The sequence below is a fragment of the Cyprinodon variegatus genome, unplaced genomic scaffold (genome assembly GCF_000732505.1).
Source record: "Cyprinodon variegatus isolate N-32 unplaced genomic scaffold, C_variegatus-1.0 Scaffold445, whole genome shotgun sequence".
NCBI lineage: Eukaryota > Metazoa > Chordata > Actinopteri > Cyprinodontiformes > Cyprinodontidae > Cyprinodon > Cyprinodon variegatus.
Window position 1 is genome coordinate 38316 of NW_015150898.1, and position 24228 is coordinate 62543.

General features: G+C 39.7%; 1 protein-coding gene across 3 annotated transcripts in view; it reads left to right on the forward strand.

Annotated features, from left to right (window-relative positions):
- grk4 (G protein-coupled receptor kinase 4) overlaps positions 1 to 24228 on the forward strand; it is a 65860-nt gene that overhangs the window by 9727 nt on the left and 31905 nt on the right. For all 3 annotated transcript variants that reach the window (XM_015389007.1, XM_015389010.1, XM_015389008.1), the window contains exon 2: positions 16681 to 16776. In XM_015389007.1, coding sequence (XP_015244493.1) covers positions 16681 to 16776 — 96 coding nt within the window. The remainder of the gene's footprint in view (positions 1 to 16680; positions 16777 to 24228) is intronic.

Sequence of the window (24228 nt, forward strand, 5' to 3'; positions counted from 1 at the left end):
TTTTTTTTTTCAGTGGCCCTAATCCTCTTCCGTAGCTTTATGCATTTCACAAGATAACTTTTCTTTTCGACTACATTACATCAGTGCTCCATGGTCCCAGGTATTGTTATACACATCTGCCAATGACTTTAGATGGCTTTTAACAACTAATTGTACTTTGCCACCTTAGCAGTTTTATTCTTTATGGCTTTTTTTTTTTAATTGCAGCACCTTTTTGGGTTATATATCCAATGATGGACAATACTGATTAATAATAAAAAAAAAACTTCTACTTTAGTTTCATTGAAGTATATTTTATGGCTAAGCAGGTTCAAGTAAAATATAAATGGGTGAAAGAAGTTTTGAGAACGCTAATCTAATTTGTGACTAGGAATACTTTGAATGGCCTTATGAGACAGGTTATTAGGTGGTAGCTTGAGAATCATCATATGAAGCTAAAATACAATTTATATTTTTTTATTATCCGATGATGAATATTTGTGATCCTGACGAGATCAGAAGCTTCTTTGACCCTGAATGAGATGCAGATCAAAGTTTATGGCCAGGTAACAGACAGTAAATCTAAAGTCCAACAACAATGTTTTTAAGACCTGCAGAAATTCTAAAGATCTGTTGATTAAAGCCCTTTTTCAGTTTTTGGTAGCTTGGACCTAATGTTACTTTTTTTTAAACATACACATTTACGTATACATTGTGTTACTGTCTGCAGCATACAAACAAAATGCATAACTCTTCTGGTTAATGCAAGTAAAATGAAAGCGGCATCAACGTGTCTAGCTAATTAAACAGTGAGTAAAGTTAAATAAAAATAGGCTGCATTAGAAACCGATAGCAAAAAGGTCGCTCGGGCAGAAAGCAGAATCTCCAATTTATAGGTGATATAAAATGGTTAGCTGTTCAGTTTAATATCTGTTAAAGTTACTCATGTCCAGTTCTGTTGTTGGCACAACTTTACAAATCTGTTCAGACTGTTATTATTGTGTAAAGGCATAAAGCAGTGTTACTGCACTTCACTGTAAACTCTCCATAGCGGTACTAACTGGTGTTTATATGTCAACAGTCCTATAATTATTTAATCTTTTGTACGTAGTTGTATTAAGTCTTCTTCAGCTGTGGTTGGCCACAAAATGCAGGTAATCCACCTCTTTCATTGATTAAACAAAGCCAGCAAACTAGAGTACCATGATCCTTGTTCAACAAATGTCTTTTATGTCATTGTAGCTGGGTGTTTATAGAAGAGCAGTGCAGGTGTAGAAGGGACACACCTCTGTTGGTGTAATAAAACCTCTCTGCCAGGGGCCTTCAAATTGCAGACTAGCAGGTCTCCCGAAACCCTCGTGAGTGTTCGTCTGTGACGTTAGCCGGCTTAGCTTTATTAGCTTTGTGGTTGGAGCTGGGCAAACACTTGTTGTCATCACTCTGGGGTGTTTCCTCCAGCTGAGGCTCGTAAAACACGTCGCTTTGTGACTGTCCCTTGATGTGGGACTCATTTAACACTTGTAACACCCACAAATGGGCTGTGTGGAGAGGGAGAGAGAAGTGAACTGTGTTGCATGCTCAGCTCTGCTGTGTGCGTTTAGCTGGGACCTAAAAACGTGAAGAGGCACTTTTGGAAGCACCTTTAAAAATATAGTAGAAGTTGGGCCAGCTGCCTTGTTAAATGCAGCATAACTGTCTCACAATCCAGCCGTGACTCGGCTTTAACTAACGCAAAGTATTCAGTCACTGTCTTCTATAACGACTGCAAACTTTTTAAATGTAATGTTTGCTCAGATTTGGAATCTAAAGCCAGTGGTTTCCCAGAGTATGGGGGGAAAATGCATGCTTCCTTCCTCCCTGTCTTTCTTTGTTTCCACAGCTGGAATGGAACGGTTTAGATCATCGATTCCCAAAGTTAGGGTCCTTGTGCAACCAGTATGGGGTCTTGAGATCCACTACAGAAATGAAACTACACCATAATCATTCACGTCAGTGTTTAAATATAGAAAATAATCTCTAAAAAATGGAAAAAAAAAACAGCTGTTTTGGTTTATTTATTATTAAACCAGTGGTTAACTGGTTATGTAGAAAAGCTTTTGTAATTAACCAATAGTCTCAGGTAATAAATCAACTCTGGAGCCATTTTTATCTTTGAGTCAGAGGCTAAAAAGTTTGGCAACCCTTGATTTAGATGGAGCCTGTGTCAGAACGGCTTAGTCAAAGAGGAGAGTTGACTCCACTTGAGGAACTGTGGTGAGACCTGAAGACCTGAACCGACTGAGCCTTTTGAAAATCAAGCAGATCCTTTTGCTGCTTTATCTCTAGCAAAAGATGGTTTATCATAGTATTGATACGGGTAAGACCTGAATACAAATTAAGCCCTTGTGTAGGTCGACTGCTTAAAATTCTAATACAAAAATTTAAGTTTTGCGGTTGTAGGATGAGAGAATGTGAAGAAGATGGAGTTTTCAAAGACGAGTACGCTAGAAAATAAAGCTGTTCTTATAGGAGCTTTTCCTCTGGTAACATGTTTTCACGTCTGCCTGGTGCCTCATGTCAGTCCACCCTTTAGGGTGACCTGGCGTTCCGGTCCTGTTTTATCAGAGATGATTGTCGACGTATAATAAGTGCTGTGTGTTCCAGCCTCAAGGCCTCAGTGCAGGCATTACCACTCCATCAGCTCAGCCATGGAGTCAAATGATGGTCCCTTCATCAGCAGGAGAGAACTTCCACCCAATCCTTCTGTCTTTTTTGCCCTTTAAGACCTGCAGTCAGACTGTCACAGGTTAAGTCTCACAGTGTTCCCTCCTCCAGCCGTCCCTCCCCCATATCCCCCAGGACTCAGGGAAAACAAGGTTTGGTTTTCAGGCAACGTCTTGCCTCTGTTTAATGGGATATGCTGAGCTCAGAGAGACGGAAGGTCTTAGAACCCCACAGAGATTTTATACGCATCTCTTTCTGCTTAAGAGTAAAAAAGCAAGTCCTTCTGCATGTGAGACTCGCCACCATGTCCTGTCCTGCTTTTCTCTTTCAATGTCTTAATGTTGATCGCAGTTTGTTGTGTGTGACCCACACTTTCTCCCATGGCCGTATGTCGTTGGAGGAAAAGCTGACTGTAAAGAATTAATGAAGGCATTACGAGAGCAGATCTTTTTTTATTTAAGGAGAAGGGCAGCAAGAGAGAGGTGAGGATTACACCACAGCCAAGCTCCCTCATGCATTTACACGTTTCCCTTTTCCTCCGACCCACCTGATGTATGTCTTTGAGCATGTGTATACAGATGGATCACATTATGCAAACAACAGGCCTTGTCTTTGAAAAGGCGACTAAGTCCGACACAGCTAATGTTTTTCTTATTAGGTGCTACACCAGTCTATCACGCACTGCAGGGTGGAGAGGCTGGAAAAGCAGCCAGCAGTTTATTTGTTAATACCAGACTCTGGTTTTACAATGAGCTTAAACTGTGGCTGATTGTCTCTTAGGGGCGGATTATACTTCTGCAACCGCACACATCAAATGTCGCTTGGGTCTGGTTGCTAGCCAGTTTTGCTGGTATGCTTCTGCACCGTCGGTCTGGAATTTCTAGGGACGCACAGCAGTTTCCCGCCAAAGTGCGAGGGGTAGCCTATCCGAGAACTCACACGAGAACTTCGGCTGATGGTCACAAAAACTTATTCGGTGGCAACAGACGGGAGTGTCTGAGGAATGAAACAATGTCTGAGGCATCGTACAAGTGGTTGAACTTCCGAACCTCCTCGATCAACCTTTCATCATGGTTATCCATTGTTGTTATTAGTCCTCGGTTTTTAAAAATGGCGCGCCCCGGACACCGAATCGCGAAGGACAAGCACACAGACAGTCGGAAAGGCATACCAAGCACCAATCAAAAGCTGCTTTTTGTCTGCGCTGGTTGCAGGACCTCTGTGTGGGGGGCGTGGTCGGGCACAGAGACAGATTTTTTTTCGTTCGCAGAGGCTATGCATCAGAAGTATAAATTGGCCTTTACTGCTAACTGTTTTAACCTGGGTTAGGCTCTGAACTTCATAACCTCTGACAGATTTTGATTAAATTCATCTTTTTGTTTATTCATTTTTCTTTAATTGACATGTTTTCCTTGTTTGGGAGTGGCTTAAACAGTCATAGCTTGTCTCTGAAGGAGAAAGCTAATGATTAGGGTGATGGCAAGGAGGTCTTCTAGGTTAAGGGAGCTTATTGCCAATGATAAAAAATGATGATGAAAATAAATGTGGAGAGCAGTTAAAAAACGATTTGATTGCTGTAATACGACTAAAAGGTTTTTAACTGGATATTGAGAAGGGCATGCACATTTTACAACGTGCTATATTCTAGTAAAGTCTAAATACACAGATCATTTTTGTTCCAAAGGTATTCTTGAGAATTTTTCAATCTTTTTTTTTTTTTTTTTAATGAAAACTATTATCATTCTCAGTTAAAAATAAACTCCTTTGTAAATGTAAACTAACTAATAAATGCAGAGATAGACCTAACTGCACGTTCCTGTCCCCATGTGAGGCTCAGCGGTGCAGAGTACTCCAAGTGTTCACCTTGGTGAAAAACAAACAAACAAACCAAAACAATGCCAAACTGTCTTATCTTTGTTTTGGAAGGTCGGATAAACAGTTGTGTGGGTGAGTTATAAGAAAACATGTTTAGCAATGTTTATGTTTTTTTTAACTCCCAGGATGAAGGCTGCATCAGTGTCTGCATTCTGCCTAAACGTCACTCTTTTGGAAAAAAGTCCCCCCAGTTGGAGAAAAGTTGCATTATCTTCTCTAGGTCAAGCGAAGCTTTTTTTTTTCTTTAAAGATAATCAGTTCTATCACTTGGATAATGTGAAAATGAGAAGATAAAGATTAAGTTTTATCAAGGTTTTTTTTTTTCTCAAGGCCAATCAGTACTTTTTATTTTCCTTTTCTCTTGGCTAACATGCTGAGAGGCAGAAATATGAACCCCAGCGAACCGGAGAGACAGATTCTTATTACCCTGCTGTCTGTCAATCATTCATGGAAATGAGGGCAGATCTTCACACTCGCACAGAATCTGTGATCATTTGACATTAACCTCTCAACAAGTGCCCACTTTTTATTTGATTTTATTTTTTGGAGTTTTCTGTCACTTCAAACACATGCGGCACCCTGTCCCAGGATGTTACAGGATGATCTCAGCCCTGGCTGCCCTCGGCTGTGAAACGCGAAAATCTGCTCTGAAGTCGGTGTTTATGGAGGCCTCTGCTCTCTCCGAGGAGAGAACCAAAGTTAAATAAATACTCGCTCCATCCTGTCTGCATTAAGGGCCTGCACACATGGCTTTGACGTCAGAGTGACATTAAACAGGGTGGGGTGGCCCAGCTGGCTGTGACAGCCGTATGTGCACATGCTCCCCCACTCTTCCACAGCCTGTCCTCTCTGTCTGTCCTCTGGATCTTGGTCTGCTTTATTTCCTTTTAGCTCATCAACGTCCAACTTCCCGCACCCAAACCTTAATTGTCTGCTCTTTGTGGTAAAATAATAAATACTGCACCTTGGGTGAGAGCGTCACAGTTCTTGTTTTATCAATCTTCTTCTATTTGTGCTCCTTACTGCTCTTTCAAACAGAAAAAACAACTTCAGCCTTTGTCATGTTAGTGACTGATACTGGGTTAGCTGCTTCCCCTTGCATGCCGTCTTTTTTTTGTAGCTGTTTTTGTGCAACTGTTGATTTGCATGTGAATCTGCCCTGCGGATTCATAACCGGTCTGTCGGCATGCCTGCCCCCAGCAACATGAAAGTAATAGGATCTTTGTGAGCTTAGTGTAAAACAGAAGCAACATGTAACGCCTTCTTTACCCCCCCTCTTTCTGGCCATTCAGGTTTTTATTTATACATTTATACATTTAGGAGTGTGTTTTCCTTTGACGCATCTCAAAAAGCTTCCTTCTTCAAAACTCAATACTTATATTTTTAGTTTCATCTCTTGACTAATTGCTCTGTTTGAAATGCAGTATATTAATTATTTTAGTTTGCATTCCATTTAGCCTACTTTGGAACACTGATACTCAGAGTGGGGCGATCATATTACTGTATTCTTTATTTTTCATATATGACCAGTGGTCGAGTTGTAAAAAATTAAAAATAAAAGAAGGGGGATGGTGGATTTTTTTATTTATTGGAAGTATACAAGGCCTAATTAATATATTCTATTATCCTAAAGCAATATGCATGGACTGGCATGGCTATCACTGTCCCGACATAGTTTGGGACTAATTTCCCACTGGGATCAGCCTCATAGTCATGGTAGGACACTTCTTTGATTTTACTTTGGAGAATCTTTTGGCAATGAATCCATTAAGATTTGGAACAAAACCTCACAAAACATTGCAAATGAATATCTGAATCCTTTTAAGTCAAGTATTTTTTTATTTATTCAAACTAAATTGAAAAAGCTGAAATAATTTTCAAAATCTGAAAAAACTGCTCATTCAAATACATTAGAATTAGCCTGAAAATGAAATAAGCCTATATAAAATCTAATAATTTTACTCACCTTTCCAATATTCATTTAGAGTATTTATTTTATAAAACAGACTGTTTATCAGAAAACCAGTATTGCTTCTATTGGCTAATTTAAGGTAAGCTAGGCTACATGCTGGCAATGAAAGAGTTAAAACTATTCTAACAGGTCCCTCGAACTATGTGTACCATTGATCGGACGACAGACATTCTGCAAGTCACACAGGGACATGCAGTCAGATGTCAACGTTCAATTAATTTATGAACATTGGCCAGACATTAACATCAAATGTCTGTATCTCTATAATTGGTCTGCATTAAGAGTTGTCTTCTCAGCTCAGAGGGCCCCGGGCCTGTTTTTGCCTAGGGCCCCAAATTTCCTAAATCCACCCCTGCTTCGATTCTCTCCTCCAGGTTTCATCTGTTGTGCCCAGAATGACCTCCCCTGTCGCGGGAGCGCGCATCGCCCTAATCTCCCGTCCATTAATGAGAAAACGGATTGTAATATGAACGAAAAGGGAAATTTTAAACACATTCTTAATGTTTTCATATTTCTTATATATTGGAGGCCTTAAAATTGATAGTTTTGATGGACAGATAAATTAGAATTAATATGATTTTACTTGTATTGAGACACGTTTTTGTCGACGTGCTACAGTCGGTGTGCGATGAATAAATTCTCTGCTCAGTGGATGCCAATTCCCCATTTTCCTATCAACACCATTCTAGATCATTTCTGACACTTTATTTATTGAACTTAGAACCTGCCGGAGATTCCCTCCCCTCCTTATTTTCACATTTATTTTCCCAGACTTATGAAATTCATGCTACAATCGTAGAGAGCAGGTATGATTATGTGAAGAAACTTGCATCATTTTAAACACATTATTTCTCAAACTAAGCAGGGAAGGGAGATCTCGGCAACTTAGAACCTGGAACCTGCAGAAGATTCCCTCCCATCCTTATTTTCACATTCCCTCACTCGCGTTGTCTACTCGTAAACGCATGGCCTGCCAAATGTTGAAAGGGCAATATAATTGCTATTACTGTTAATATATAAAGGGGTAGGAGTACATAAGTTTTACTTCTTCCTACTCCTTTTCGCACATGTAATAGAGCTATATTAACTTAGGAAAGAAGGGTTTTATTGTTTGTTGGGTTTTTTTCTCTTCCATGTTCGAAATAAGATACCAAAATAAATAAATGCACATTCAGTAATAAAATGTCACAGGGGATGGTATGGAGGGATGCTCATTTAAGAAGGGGGATGATTTTAAAGATTTTTTTTTAAGAATGGGAACGCCATCCACGGCCAGGCTATTGGTTATAGGATATGCAAGCAACAGCATTGTCTTAGACAACTTTGGTTGTCATTTTGTATAACCAAACAGATTTTTTTACGGTTGCAGAGGCTATACGCCAGAGGTGTAAATTGGCCTTTAGGGTGAAACCTAAAGGGATGCATCTCTTCAGTTTAAATACTTTTTTAGGTGCCTGAAACTCACACCACCCTGAAGCCCATTACATAGGAGATGGCAATGACGGCAGGGACTCTTATGTTGCTATTTTAAAATGGCTGTTGTTTCATTGGTTATAATATCACGTTTGTAATGTTTGATAAGTTTATATTATTTCGACAGCAGCAGCAACTGTTGCTGCTTTTCTCTTAGGATAAAACAGCAAGAGGATGGATTTTTTGTTTTAAAGCTTCGGTGCCACTGCATGGTGGTACCTTTCTGTGTTTTTAGACAGTGCCTCTTAGTTCAGACCACTTAAATGCTTGCAGTTTGATTTAATTAAAACATACTTTGTACATAAAGGGGAATCAAATGCGTTAGCTCCAAGTTGATAATGTTATTGACCAAGAGTTCAGAGCAAGAGGGAAAATCAGTTGAGAAGAAAAATTAGCATTTTCTTTATCTAAGTTTATGTGATGTTTGGTGGTGTGAAAGGTCAGATGGGGGGGTTGAAGCACTGACATGTTTATAGTAAAAGAAACTGTTTTGGAGGATGATCTGCTGGATGTTAGAACCTTCAGAGTTTAGCTGAGCTGTTGTTAGAACCAAGGCTTGATAATTGTCCTCCTCAACAAGTACAGTCTATCAATTGGAGTTATTCAACCATTTGTTTGTTTAACAGATACAGGAACATCTAGTTTGAAAAGCTTAGTTTATCTATGCTCTGAGCGAGAATTTAAGGCTAAAGGATTCAATCCTTCTCTGCTTTTTGGTAAACCACTCAGAACTCCATTGTTTTCTTCAGGGCCTTGTCTTTATGAGTTTTTTAAACATCTGTTTATCCATTATCTTTCTATATAATGTGATTATAACCTTGTAACAATTATGTTATGTATCTTATAAAGCAGTATTAGGGCTTTGGTAGAGATGTGCATTTTCCCTTTTTTTTTTTTTTTGTAAGGTCATTAGACTACGAATATTAAACTGCAACATAATTATAGGTTCTTTTTATAATGTCAAAAAACACCTTTATATATTAGTACTGTGTTACTGATGATTTTTACCCCAACGCTCTGATTATCCTTGTTTGTGTTTTCCCCAAAGTGGATGTGTTTTACTTTGCCACCGCCTCTTTCTTGCTGTTGCATAGATTAGACTATCTGAGAATCTGGAACAACGTGAAAAATCGTCAGTGGTCCTATTCACTTTGACGTATTTAAATTGCCATGAAATGTATATATACCAGTTTTTCTGTTGGATGCCTAAGCCCAATGGCTGTGTTTTGGTACTTATATATCAATAAAGTTGTGGTTTTTCATGTTTTTCTGAATGAGGACTGGACCCTGTCAACGTTAGATTGTCACATGTCATTGGCAGGACAGCTGGTGTCTCATGAACTAAAGGACAGAGGATTTCCCTCAGTGACAGTTGAGCTGTACGCTTTGCATCAGCAAGTATTTCATTTATCTACTGAGAAACAATGTGTGTCACCAGAGACCCTGCAGATGTTCCGTCTGCTGAACCTGTGGTTTACAGTACATGTTTTTATGTTGCACATCCTGAAAGTTTGACCTCTTGACACTTTATTTAACTTAACTTTAACTCATTCCTTCTTTTCTAAAAGAACTCTAATACTAAAAGATTTATATAGTCAATTTTTTACTGCTGTGAGATAATTATTTTTATAGAAAGCAGAGTTGACGTTACATCACATAGGAAAAATCACTGTAAAACAGTTTTACAAAAATTTCTAATTAAAGAACTGTTGATAGATTACAGATCATAGGATCCTTTTTTTGAGAATAGTTTAGTAAGGGGGCGACACTGGCATCGGGTGCAGAAGGTTGCCCTGCAATCGGATGGTTGTCGGTTCGAGTTCCGGCTTTCAGGGTTGTTTTATCCTTGCGCAAGACACAGATAGGCTGTGTCAGCGAGCCCCAGGGAAGCTGTGGCTACAGTGTAGTTTGCCACCATTAGTGTGTGCATGGATGTAGTGTAACAGTAATGTAAAGCACTTTGGTCAAGTCTGGCCACTTGAAGAAACATTATATAAGTACATTTACCATTTACCATTTAAGGGCTGATAACATGACAAACATTCAGCCTCCTGGACGGCAGGTTTAACTGAAATGTCTTAAAGGTTGTAGCAGTTGCAGAAGTAGTAGCCACCCCCCACCCCTGGCTGGGCGGCCTGTTCATTGTGTAGTTGGCAAATAGTTTATTTTTAATCTCCTTTCTTTAAACCGTGAACGTATCAAAGCCGTGGTGTGATATTTGCCTACATTTGGTTATGCCATCAGTGCAGCACCGTTTTACAGTCACGTAAACCCATGTTGTTGTGCAGAAGATCCTATTAAGGAATGCCAAAATTGACCACAATATTAATCAGGACTGGGTGATAAAGTATAGAATTGTCAGTTTCTGATTTTTTGTTTTGTTTTCTATCAAATCAAATTTAAACTTCATTTTTGTTTTAAAAATGAGCAACGATGTATCACTTAAAAAAAAAAATAGCTTTGACTTCAATAATCTCCTCTGGGAGATATGGCCATAAACATAGAATTAGCTTAATCTGTGTTATGGATTATTAACCCAGCCCTACTACCTAAACTTGCTGCTACACTGACTGCTGAACCTGATGCCTGGTGTGATGAAGTGCCACTTATTTAGTCCTGTATTCAACCTGGCTGTAATAACTACACTTCCTTCAGTTGCGGTTTTATGGCTTCCTACTTTTCACTCTCACCTACATAAACCAACAAATGCTTTATTTATATATATATATATATATATATATATATATATATATATATATATATATATATATATATATATATATATATATATATATATATATCTGAAGAGGTCAGTTTTGGTTTTTATTTTCTTCTGGCTTTGCCTTTTACAGACTTCATTGAGACACAGACATCACTCACAGCAATAATTGTTATCAGCACAATGAGATAGTGCATGTGTATGAATGGTTTCATTGATCCGAAAAGGTTAAGATTTTTCTGTTTCTACCCATCTGGTTACCATACAGAGCAGGTCAAGCTGAAAACTGACATGGGATTTCAAACTTAACATATTATTATTTTATTTTTTTGTTTCTCGAGGCTTATCATTTTTATTTTGGGGGATTTTCTTTACGTCTCTACAATCGGTGCTCATAATGTGAAGGGTGCTGTAATCGTAAAAAATGATGTGCAGTCAGCATTACTCTTGTGAAGTTTTGCTTCAGCAGATTATTACTGCAAACAAATGGGTGTGGTTTCTCTTGCCTCGTTTGATCTCTTATTGTGACTAAACACCAGCGGTTCTTGGCTGTTTCAGTATCTACTTTTAAATGACAAGCTGCCATCGGGGAATCGGCCATATAGGAAATGACAAAACCGATTAAAGAAACCTCTTCTGCGATGCTGGTTTCTTTCGACAGACAGACGTCCGTTTAGCTTTAGGACTTCCCTTGCTGTCTCAGGGGAGAATAAACTTTGACCTTGCTCCGCACTCCACCTCTGTATCTTACAAACAGGATAACAATAGCTCAGGAAGTCCTGATAAGCACATGCAGTGTGAAAAAAATGGGTTGTGGTTTTTGTCAAAGGACAACAAACACTTTAATTGAAACCAGAAGCAGTAAAGTAGGAATAGCTGTTGTTACACTTCAATCTAAATGTTAATGACTTTGAAAATGACAGCATATCTGCTGAAATAACACTATTAGAGGTCATTTCTCTCTAGACAGTAATTTTTCCTGTTATTTGAAGATGGAAAGCACATAGAAGTGAAATAGTTAGAGTATGCTGGTTTGATAAGCTTTCATTCAACCCACACAGCAGCGCAGAGAATGACTGGACTGGTCTGTTTCTGGAGGATATGATGCTGTTGGTTTCAGAATATCCACGTGAAATGTAAGGGTTGATAAATGTGTACTTTTAAATGATTCGCTGCCCACCCTTGCACCCTCTTGTGACAGCTTTTCCGAGCCACGGATAATAAATATGTGCAAATACCGCAGTGTCGGTTAATGCAGAACTGGACGGCAATAAAAAAAAAATATTTTGCTCTTGAAATCCAGATATGAACAGCTGTATGATATTTTCCTGCTCTTTGTGCAACAGATTTTGGTAACTTAAAGATTCAGGAACCAAATCTCTGGTTTTATATGTGAACTGGTGGAAGATAATGATTGATGGTTTATTTTACCATCTGCTTCTAGATCCTTTTAAAAACAAAATATCTGTTTTCTCAAAGCTAGAAAACTAATGATGAGAAAAATAATACCCTTGAATCTTTGTTGGATGCTTCAAAAACAGCCTAAATTAAAATCAAAGTCCTGCATATAGAGCTTTGCTATAATCTTAACCTGCCAAAGCATTGTTTAGAAGGAGCAGTTAGCAGGAATGATATACCGGTACTTAGAAGTCAAAGTGGAATTTCCCTCATTACTGTAAATTTGATTAACGACCGAGGTGAGAATCTGAGGTCTGCAGCTATTTTTGTTTCAATATTTAAATGGCATCCATTCTACATGTGCAATTTGGAGCTGTATGTGTCTTTCCCCTGTTGGCAGCACAGCACATGCTGATTTCTTTGAATTATCATGGCTGTATGTACACTACATAAAAGAATCTTGGACTGTTTATCGCTGTTGCTTAGTAAAAGTGTTTCTGTTGCAACCAGAAACAACACAAGTATCCAAAGAGCCAAGTGTGTTCCTAAATGATACTTGGAGTGCTGCCAGTCCAAGGCTGTTAAATCTCCCTTTGTTGCTTGTGGGTCTCAAGCCCACAAGCAAGTTAAGGTAACACTGCTACTAGCAGCCATGATAAACCGCTTCAGTCCTGCCATGGTGGCTTTGTACACGTTCCAGATGTTTTAGGAGGTGTCACAGTTTTTCACTTGTAATGGGAAGCATACAGCTTTCTTGTTCCACCCCAGAAAAACCTGCGAAAATCATCTGTGTACTTTCGAGGTTATAGTGTAGTAGTAATTCAAAAGCAAAGGGACCCAACAGATGGTGCCACAATAACCCAAAACAGACCAGGACTGAGCGATTTAGGGGAGTACAAGGGCTGATATGAGGCAACATGAATATGGGTTTAACCTATCATGATACTTCATGCTGGATTATGGTGGAATCAGATTATTGTTTTCTGTCCTCCTAATCTGCATCAGAAATAATACTCAAATAATCAAAATAAAACCTGGACTGGAAAGCAAAGATTAGAGAGTTTTAGTTTGTTCGGGTACACATTCAAAGAGCTTCATTTAAATATCTGATATTGGATTTTTATAAAGCTTAACCTGCATGGAGTATGATTAACCATTTGTTTCTGGTTTTGCTATTTATATTATGAAAAAATGTATCACAGTGTTTCAGAAAAGAGATTCTCTAAAACAGCACTTGATTAAAAACAAGGACAAAATACTTACGAGGAACATTTTATGTCATATGTTTGTTTTTATCAATAAGGAGCAAATGCATAAACATTTAGGTTTGCAGCCATCTTTCCTGTTGTTGGCCAATTACAGTTTACATAATTTATTTGCAAAAGCCAGAATATCAAGACAGATGGGAAGTTGACTTAAGAGTAATATTACTATTTCTTAGGTTTTGAAATGTCAAGGTTACGACTTCCTAGATTGGTTAGCTTCTGAAGTCACATTATTTGAGTTAAGTGGAGGTAAACTTCTCAAGTTGTTGTAAGGGAACAATTCAAACAAATGGGTTGCTTGTGTGACATTGAAAATGGGTTCAGTGTTTAGATACCTAAAGGTGTAACATTCATGTGTTCAAACAATGATAATCAGAGTTCCTGCTGGTGTATTTACACAAAAAATGGTTAATTAAGCTGATGATCAGGCTGATTCGCTCATTTGTAATGAGAATATCGGCCCTTTGGCTGACATTTGTTCTTCCTACCATCGGAAATATGCCGATACCATGACTTTCAATGACTGTGTCTGTGTCTTTAAACACATTTACCTCCTTATTTGTACATAAACATGAGGGGAGATCTGTGAAGATGTGAACCCTGCACTGTTATGGCTATAAAAAAACTAACCAACATAGATCTTTAAGTAGAAGGTCACTGAAACTGGTAAGTACCATTGTACCAACATAAGCTGGAGGGTGGCTCAGAGAGGGAGAAAATGATACTGAAAATAAAGTCTAGATTACAGTTTGTAGATGCTCTAACGGAGGTAGAGGTTTATGCGTCATTCGGTCACAATGAGTGAAGCATTGCGAGGATAAAGGGTGAAGCTGGTAACCCTGAGAAATCCCCACCCTCATTTAAAAGTGTAGGGGATTTGATCTGTGAGTTTTTTTGCTTCGGACAGGACCGGTTTCCTTCACAAAAAAGGTGACAAGCAGAAATACAGATGCAACATCCATTAACATAGAAAAGTACAGTCATATGAAAAAGTTTGGGTACCCCTATTAATCTTAATTATTTTTATTTCTAAATATTTGGGTGTTTGTAACAGCTGCTGCAGGTTGATATATCTAATAACTGATGGACACAGTAATATTTCAGTATTGAATTAAGGTTAATTGGACTAAGATAAAATGTGCAGTACGCATTAAAACAAAATTTGACAGGTGCAAAAATATGGGCACCTCAGCAAAAAAGAGACATTAATATTTAGTAGATTCTCCTTTTGCAAAAACAACAGCCTCTAGTCGCTTCCTGTAGCTTTTAATAAGTTCCTGAATTAAGGGATTTTTAACCATCAGTTCAGTTAAGTTTGATGGTTGCTGAGCATGGACAACCTGCTTCCAACCATCCCAAAGATGTTCAGTGATATTCAGGTCCGGGGATTGGGATGGCCATTCCAGAACATCGTAATTGATCCTCTGCATGAATGCCTGGGTTGATCTGGAGCGGTATTTCGGATCATTGTCTTGCTGATATCCATCCTTGGCGTAACTTCTACTTGGTAACGGATCTTGGAACACTATTCTCAAGAATCTGCTGATATTGAGTGGAATCCATGCGACCCTCAACTTTAACAGGATTCCCAGTGCCAGCATTGGCAGCCCCAAGCATGATGGAACCTCCACCATATTTTACAGTGGGTAGCAAGTGTTTTTCTTGGAATGCTGTGTGTTTTTTTTTTGCCGCCATGCATAACACCTTTTTTTCTATGACCAGACAACTCAGTATTTGTTTCATCAGTCCACAGGACCTTGTTCCAAAATGAACCTGGCTTTTCCAAATGTGCTTTTGCATACCTCAAGTGATTCCGTTTGTGGCGTTCAGAAAAGACTTCTGTCGCATCCTTCTCCCATACAGCTTCTCCTGGTGCAAAGTGTGCTGAATTGTTGAACGATGCACAGTGACGACATCTGCATCAGGATGATGCTGCAGGTCTTTGGAGGTGGTCTGGTGGTTGACCTTAACCATTCTCACCGTTCTTCTTTTCCGCCTCTCTGATATTTTTCTTGGCCTTTCATTTCTGGGCTTAACAAGAACTGTCCCTGTGGTCTTCCATTTCCTTACTGTGTTCCTCACAGTGGAAACTGACAAAAATCTCAGACAACTTTTTGTATCCTTCCCCTGAACGACTCTGTTGAACAATCTTACTTTTCAGATCATTTCAGAGTTGTTTTGAGGTGCCCATGATAAATCTTCAGATTCTTGCAACTGTCCACCTTAAATACATTTTCTCATGATTGGTTACACCTGGCTATGAAGTTCAAATTTTAATGATGTTATCAAACCAATTTTGTGTTTCAGTAAGTCAGTGAAAAGTAGTTTAGGGTGTTCAAATCAATAAAATGATTAGGGTACCCACATTTTTGCACCTTTCAAGTTCTGTTTTAATGCATAAAACAGAAGTTGAATGAACCTCAATTGAATACTGAAAGTTTACTGTGTCCATCAGTTAATAGATAGTGTTGCAAACACCCAAATATTTAGAAATAAAAATAATTAAGATTAAAAGGGGTGCCCAAACTATTTCATTTGACTGTAGATATAAGCTTTGGGATAGATGGCACATAATTACTGTAGGTAGAAAGAAGCTTTTTGATGGTGAAAGGTATCAAATTGTCCATCACAAAGCGCTGATCATGGTCTAATGGACAATCCTGTGGTTGGGTCTTTGTATTTAACTCAGTTACACCATATCTGTCTGGAGGAATGGGCCAAAATTCCAGCAGATTATTGAGAGATGCTTGCAGACAGGGAAAAAGGGTTGGTGTATATTAATGGTGTCGGTTTGGACCGTAAACACAAACACACACACTGCAGCTGCTGTTCCAGACGACATTTTAATTTGCAGCTGAGGAATGCTGGTGTGGTCATTCAAGCCTTACATTAGGGTTCACTGACTCTGAGAAGGAATCTCACCACCTGTGGGTTTGTGGTGGAGGTAATCTATGAATGATGGGTTAGTTTGGTTAATGTTTGACCTGGATCCACTTGGTACGGGGAGGGGGGGTGAGCGTGAGAGCCCCATGATGTTTGAAGCTGTCAGCATTCTTCATCACATGCTCTGTCATATTGCACAGAGGCGACTGGTGAGATGAACCAGCTGTCCCTGTTTCTGGTCACACCAAGGTCAGCCTGCTTGAAGACACGCATGCAGGAGCAAACATACACATGCTGCACTCACTCCTGGATGAATGCCTTTGTTGCTCCTGTGCTGAAGAAAAGCTACTTGCTGGATATTCCTGTTGTCTGACGTTAATCCTCTCCCCTCTTCTTTTTTTTTTCCCTCTCAGGTGGAGGAGGCAAGAGGAATGGTCGCAGCAAGAAATGGAAGGAGATGCTTAAACTCCCACACATCAGCCAATGCGAGGAACTTCGCCGCATTATCGGTATGAGGAGGGAGGAAACGATGCAAACTTACCAAGCAGGGTTGGATGTTCGTTGGGGTGGGTCTGATTTCGGAGGGGAGAAGTTCGGATTGGACTTCCTTCCTGTTTCTACCCGTCTCCACCCACAGCTGAAGGAAAGGAGGAGGGGGGGTTCAGGAAATTGGGTGTGTGCATGTGTTAGATTCTGAGATCTGGAAACGGTCGGTGAGAGTATTAAAGATGAAATTACACCCATGTCTGCTCACACGTTAAATCAGAACCTGCCCTCCACCCCCTTCTCTCCATCATAGGTGATTTCTGTGGTCCGGCCCTCTGGGCTAGAACACTGTGCAAGAATCTGGGTTGTGTGGATGCCACCCAGCATCAGAGTGGCTGCTCCTGTGCGTTTGCTTGTGCGTCACAGCTCTCCCTGCCAGAGATTGCAGGGCTACCCTCCCCCACATGCTCTCATACCCTCCCTCTTCTCTATCTCCATGCATCCCTCCACCGCTATCTGCATCTCTCTCTCTTTCACTCTTTGAGCCACTTCAGAGAGCAGCTAAAGAGGAGAGTCGTGGAGGGAGAGGCCTTTTTACATTTGCAGGAGAGATCTTTTAAGGACAGGATGGATAAGAGCAGGGCCGAGTGAAAGGCATGTAGGTGTATATACACTCTACTCTGCACTGATTGTGCTTCGTGTCAGCTTGTCCACACATCCCTGATCATCCGTCACAATATCGAACCATTCCAACGCCTGAATCCCATAGTTCTCAGCTACTTTGAAGGGACGCGTTCCCATCAGGACACGTAGCCTTGCAAATAATTCCAGTAACTGGCTGAAAGTGCCTGTGTGGGCACGCACACCCCAGCTGTAGGAGTTTCCATGCATCAGCATTTCATAGCTGCCATTGTGTAATTTCCTTATGGCGCAGAGCACAAGATCAAAATATTCCCCCTTGTGTAATCAGACTGACAGATGTGCAGACCTGCGCATGTGTGCACACAAGGATGTGGTAAAGTGACTGATAGCAGTGTCTTTGTTGTGTCTCGATATTATCAGGCATTTGACCTTAGCCTTGACAAGCAAGTGGTAGTTTTAGTAAACCCAGATTACACTGTAGGGGTTGCTGCCACTTTGTCTGCCAGCTTCAAGCCTCCACATATCATCATCATATTGGTTCACTGCATGAAAGCAAACCTGCTTCCACTACCCTTCATCAGACCTGATTGGCTTATTGAATGTGTTTAGAAACCACCTTTAGAAGTTTCTTTTCCATTTAGTGGCTCTTTGGCTCATTTGTTTGATCTGGGTCTAATGTGATATACCAACACGAAGTAGTGAAATTATCTAAAAATAGTGCTTCATTTCATAGTCCAAAGCTATTCCTCTTTTGGGAAAAATGTGGCATGTTTTTGTATTCGCCTCCCACTAAATAACTACTTTATAGCTTCAATTGAAACTACAGCTACAGGTTCTTTGGGGTGTCCTTCTAAAAGCTTTACACTTCTCAGAAGGATATATATATATATTTTTTGCAGAATAACTCAAGTGAAACCAGATTGGATAAAGAAGATCATTGATTTGCTTTTTTAAAGTCTTCCCATACATCACTACTTGACTTGGACATTAACAAACCCTTTTTTTAGCACCTTCTTTGTGTTGATTTACGTTATTCCATGGCTGTATGTTTAGGGACCTTCTAACTGGCTTTCTTCCAGAATTGCCCTCTGTTACCTCAAACCATCATCATATCAAGTCTAACCAGTTTCCCTGTCACCGCTAAAGAAAAGCATCCCCACAGCATGATGCTGCTTCCTCGTTTCATCATGGAGGTCGTGTGTTCAAGATGAGGTGCCACACATCATGTTTTCTTTGCCACAAGTCCCAATTTAAGCAGATCGCCTGAATCCACGTATTCAGTGTGTCCGCTGCATGGCTTGGGGCTAATCTCAAACCCTAACCCACTCCACACCATCACAGTGGACAGATTACTTCAGGGAATGAATACCAGTTTTCCTGTGGATGGATTCTGGTGTCTGAGTTGTGGATTTCTGCTGCTCCTCCAGAGTAGCCATGGTTGCCTCGGCAGCTTCTCTAAGATGATCATTGTCTTGTGTGGCTTAGGTGGGCGACCATGTCTTGGTTGTTATGAAGCTGTTCTATGTTCGCTACGTTTTCTGGTGACAGATTCAGCAATGCTCAGTAGGACGTTTAAGGTTTGGGATATAATTTAGTACTCTACTGCTGCTTAAACATGAATGCAATGTTCCTGATTGGTCTGCTGTGTTCTTTGGTCTTTATCATGCCTTTTTATCAAAATAAAGTCCCATCAAATGAAGCGTTATCATCAATCTGCTATGTATAAAATGCAGAAAATTTAAGATTGTCTCTACCAGGTTATTTCACAGCTATCTGCTACTTCCTATTGGTATATAAGATGAAACCCAAATCAAAGACTCTTCTGATTACAGTTGTAGGGAGAACAGTTCACTGGAAATCTATTAAATCTAGTAATTTTTTCTTGAAATAAGTGCATTTGTTCTTGAATTGAGGAGGAAAGTGAGACACTTTGCCAATGGAACAAGATGATTTATTTTTAAAATAAGAAGAAAAACAATGTTGCTGTCTTATTTCAGGTGCATTATATCTAGTTATCTTATTTTAAGACTATAAATACTAATTCTATTGGCAGATCATCTTATTTCCCTGCTCAAATTAAAGGCAAATACACTTTATTTTATTTACTTAATTCTAGATCGTTTTTGCAGTGTTGAGAGGTAGGAATACCTTTGAACGAGACTATACATGCTCACAGAGAATGATCAAACTTATCTGTCCAATCGTCGTCTGACCAAAACGCTTCATGCTCTACTAAAGTGGGATTTTAATTAAGGTGAAACTGCAGCTCGGTTCAGAGATAAAGACAATTACTCAGCCTTGCCTACGCTTGCTCAACTTTCTAATGCTTCCCTCTCATTTTCCTGTGTGACTCCTCACCAACACTTGTCAGCACTGCTTTGTCAGGACTTGACAGAAATGTCTCTTTAATGTGGAGATTTGATTTTTATAACATGCTGCAGTAAAAAAACAAGAGTTTGTTTTTGGCACTTAATCGCTCATAAAAACAGTGGTAGTTGATGATAAAGCACCCTATTTATTTCAGTCCAAATTTCCACCAAATAATTTTTTATTAGATAAATACAATAATGTTCGTAAAGTCATCCCCCATCCTATTCTCAAATTATATATAATATTTTTATGGTATTTGCCACAAAATTGATAAAAAATATGTATATTGTCATCTAACAGCTTTTATGTGAAAAAGGAAAAAGCACAATTTATTTCTGATGGTTGCTTACAATTCAGTGTTAGTTGTGATAACAGCTTAGCTTTTCCTCTTTTATTTCTTTAGCAGGTCACAAATGATATAACGGCAGATATTTACTGCTTATAAACCCCAATCAAACAGATAAAGGTGTAAACTTGTAGGATGTTCTGTTTTTTTTAAAAACTCATCTGAAATACAACTTCCTTTGAGTGCTTACAGGTGAGTGTTGCTTCAAGCCTGTGTGCGGCCGTATCCTCAGCTGGTGTTTCTAACTCAGCATCCGTGTTTTCTGAGTCAGCTCCAGTGCGCGGCAGTGGTTGGTCTTCCAGGAAACTGCTTTGCTTATAGAGAAATGGCTTGTTTATAGAGGAAGTTATGAAAATCTACATAGTGAAATCATTCATGTGTCCTCGAGTGTAATTGTTGCCAGGTCCCAGTTCTCTGTGTACCAGTTAAATGGAAACAAACGTTAGAACATGTGAAGGTTGTGCAGTAAGTATCACTGGAAAAGAAAAGGAGAAGTAGAGAACCATTTTTTTGTAGAAATGTCAACATTAGGGTTTAATCAGATAAAGGTTTCCCTGTTTTTGGGCTGATAAGATCTGTATGATGATGAGCAGCTTGTGGGAGCAGTGGGCTGCCATGGCGGAGCCTTCAGAGTGACTGAATGGAACCCGGGGAGCTAACGTCTCCATCAACCAGTCCACCACTTCCCAAATGATTGGAGGAATTCTAGGGCTATTTCTCCTGGTTTATACTGTTCAGCTCTCCCTACAAAACTTCTAAAATCAGAGCTGTTACTTTATTGTGATCGAGCCACTTTGTCAGTGTGATCATGGCCACCTTCCCTTTGGAAGACCCATCTGTGCCCGAGCTTTGGCTTTCTGGTTGATGTTTCATGTTGTTGCTCCAATATTCTCTTTTCTCATGGTGTCCTTTTTATGAAGTCCACCAGTCCCTCCTGGTCATGGCCAGAATCTTTCATCATCATTCTAAAACTGTAATTTTAGAAGGTCAGTCGTTAAACGACAATCCCCCCCCTTTAATGACCGACCTTCAGAATCATAGACAGGTTTCAGATATCACAGGCTAACAATGGAACCAAACGACCCACTCATCGGTTTCCATTTGCATGTTTCCAAGCAATACAAGGCCTTCCAGACATTTGAATTGAGAAAGCTTCCTGGAGAGGGAGCGAAACGTCTTCAAATGTTGGAAAACAAGTCCAGTCGATTGTTTTTTAAACTTTTACGGAATGAAGGTCTTTTGCAACATGGATTAGATGTTCTTTGTCTTCTTCCTCTCCATTTTTAAGGAGTCTCTGCCTTACATGCTTTAGCTAACATCTTCTCAAGATAATCTGCTTGTGTTCTGGGCTCAAGGCAAAACCAAATCATCGTCATCTCTGGAGACACTCAACCCATCGCTTTAAATAGAGGGTTTTCTGGACGTCGTCAAACTGTTCATATGAGGGTTTTAGCTTTACATGAACAGGACCGGTGAAGGTCTACGATTCTCCTGATATTTGGTTAATTTTTAGAGTTAAAGGTTGTGACTTAATATATATATCCTTAGATGTGCCTTTAGTTATTGCAAAAAATATTCAATATAACTTAAAAGGGATGATGTAATAATCTGTAATCTGTATTTAACCCATCCCCGTGGGGAGCGGTGGGCTGCCATTGTGCGGCGCCCAGGCTGTGGGGACGAACCCGATTGCATCCTTGTCAGAGCACAATGTCACTGCTCTAACCACTAGGCCAACACTCCTAGTTTTAAATTATATAAAGTCAAAGCAATATTAGTTTTTATAAAGCTCTGAATTTATAATAAGGGAAATCATTTATTAATTAGGCAGTTACCAATGTAATAAAGATGCTGAGTTTAGGCTAAATTTAATCTCAGATATCAGTATTTTGTGCTCTTCCTTCTCATCAGGTAGAATAAACCGGCTGCAGAAACCTTTCTCAGGGTTTTAGTCAGCAAGTCGCTGTGGTTTGCTGTTTGTATCGGTAAATATTTGGTTTCCAGCTGTCGTCGCTTTCAGACCGAATGAGGTTGAGTATAAACCTTTGTGATTAAAGCAAACTCTGCTTTAGATAAACACTAACCACTCAATGTTTTATTCTTTTTAGGCATTAAACTGAGCAGAAATGAGTGTTTTTGTAACCCTAATTTGCTCCAGTCTGAGGCCTGTTGGTGGAACCAGTAAGGAGATCCGCTGCACATCTGAGAATCAGTTTGCCTAGGTTGGTTGTTGAGTGAAGCCAGGATGAGAAGAAAACCAACTATTTATGAACACGCTAAAACCCTGACGCCATTGCTTCACAGCCTCAAATCTCATCATGGTTTTGTACATAGGTTCCTACTGCAAACAACCACACAAAGTAAACGCGTTTCACATGCATCTATGTCACACATCTTTTTTTTTTCCCCATGCATACCTAGAGGAAGTTCTGTATTGTTCAAACAAATGGCCTGAGTGTAATTTTTTAGCCTGCCTTTAATAATCCAAACTGATATAATTTCCCCTATTATATGCAAAAAGGGAAATTCCTCCAAAGGAATGTGACATAGTAGAACTAAGCGTAAAGTGTCGTTCATGCAATTAAAAAGCATCAAATGAGAAGTTTTGTGTTCAGGTTTAAAACGTTGCGGCCATGCTGTTTATAGGGAAGCAATAAAAGTCTCAACTGGGTTCTTCTCAGTCACCTGTTTGCAGTGTTGGACCTGTAGTGATAAGGTCTAAAATGGGGCTCTGAGCTGCAAAGAAGAGGGGAGGATGTGTTTTATAAATTAAAGAAAAAAGGATTACTTTATAAATGGTTTTCCATTTGGTTGCAACACCATGACTTCTCATACTGACCATGTGTCCAATAATTCTACAAGTACACAGGTTTGTGTATTTGTAGGGGTGTAAATAATAATCGTTTTGTATCGATCCATCGATCCAACAGCCGACGATCCGATGCAGCGACACGTCCGCAAGAGTAGCGATTCATGTTTGTTTTTTTTTTCCTCCGGTCTATTTTTATCTATTTGCCCCCGGGCTCCCGTGCTGCGGTGGCGCTAAACCTATTTAGCCCTCCTACCTACATTCCTGGTTATACTCCTGCAGTGGTGTGTCGCAGTGAGCTTGACGCAGACATTTTTGATTTATGCTAAATTTTCAGCTTGGTCTGCGCTACACGCTGTAGGTCTAGATATTGCCGAGGCGGAGAGGAAGTTGGGGCAAGTTTGTCCGACAAGGGAGTGATATAACAACGAAAAATAGCAGGTATCCAGGTGGAAAAAGGGTCCCAGTGTTCTTGCGCACCTCGATCTTCTAGCTGGTCAAACTTCACAAGTTGTTTTCCGCAATTGCGGTTATAAAAACAAAACAAGCCGACCTCCTGTCTGTGGTCACCTACAATTTGAGAGAGGTACAGCGGAGTGTCTGCGGAGGGGGCGGGACGTCGACACTCTGGAGCCGAAGTATTGCATTGCACTCATTGCAGTATTTTTTTATGCAAAGCCTTTCAGAATCTATAGCGTAGGGGCATGATTATTTTTCAGTGAATGACGTTTTAATAGGCCTAGGTGGAGTACAACTTTTCTACTTCTGTTATTTGCTGTTTTTTCTCAAATAAAATGCATAACGATATTACAGCTTTTATTGATTTATTTCAAATTTGAAACATTATCCAGCCTGTAAGCTAAAAAAAAAAAAAAGAGCTAAATCAAATCTTATCGTGGCGTATTCTTGAGTATCGAAAATGATCTAATCGTTGGGTCAGGAAATCGATACTGAATCGAATCGCCATGATGGGTGTGATTTACACCCCTATGTATTTGATGTGTATGGGTGTGTTTGAGTCTATCCTGAACGTGGGTTGGTGCTGAAGATGTCCTGCATAGTCTTCCTCATTTTTCAGAAAATGTGAGTCAAAGTGACAGTTGGTTCTAAAACAGGGGAAAAAAGGCTAATATGCAAACTGAAAACATGGATACAGGTTTGTTTGGTTTCTGAGGCGTTTTGAAAAAGAAAACCTATCCCCTGTTCGAGATTGGATAGTCAGGAGGGCAGCATTCACCCTCCTCAGCCCCTTTGGATCAGGGAAACAAACGCTTCTAGTGGTTCATAGTGGGTAACGTTTACGGATCG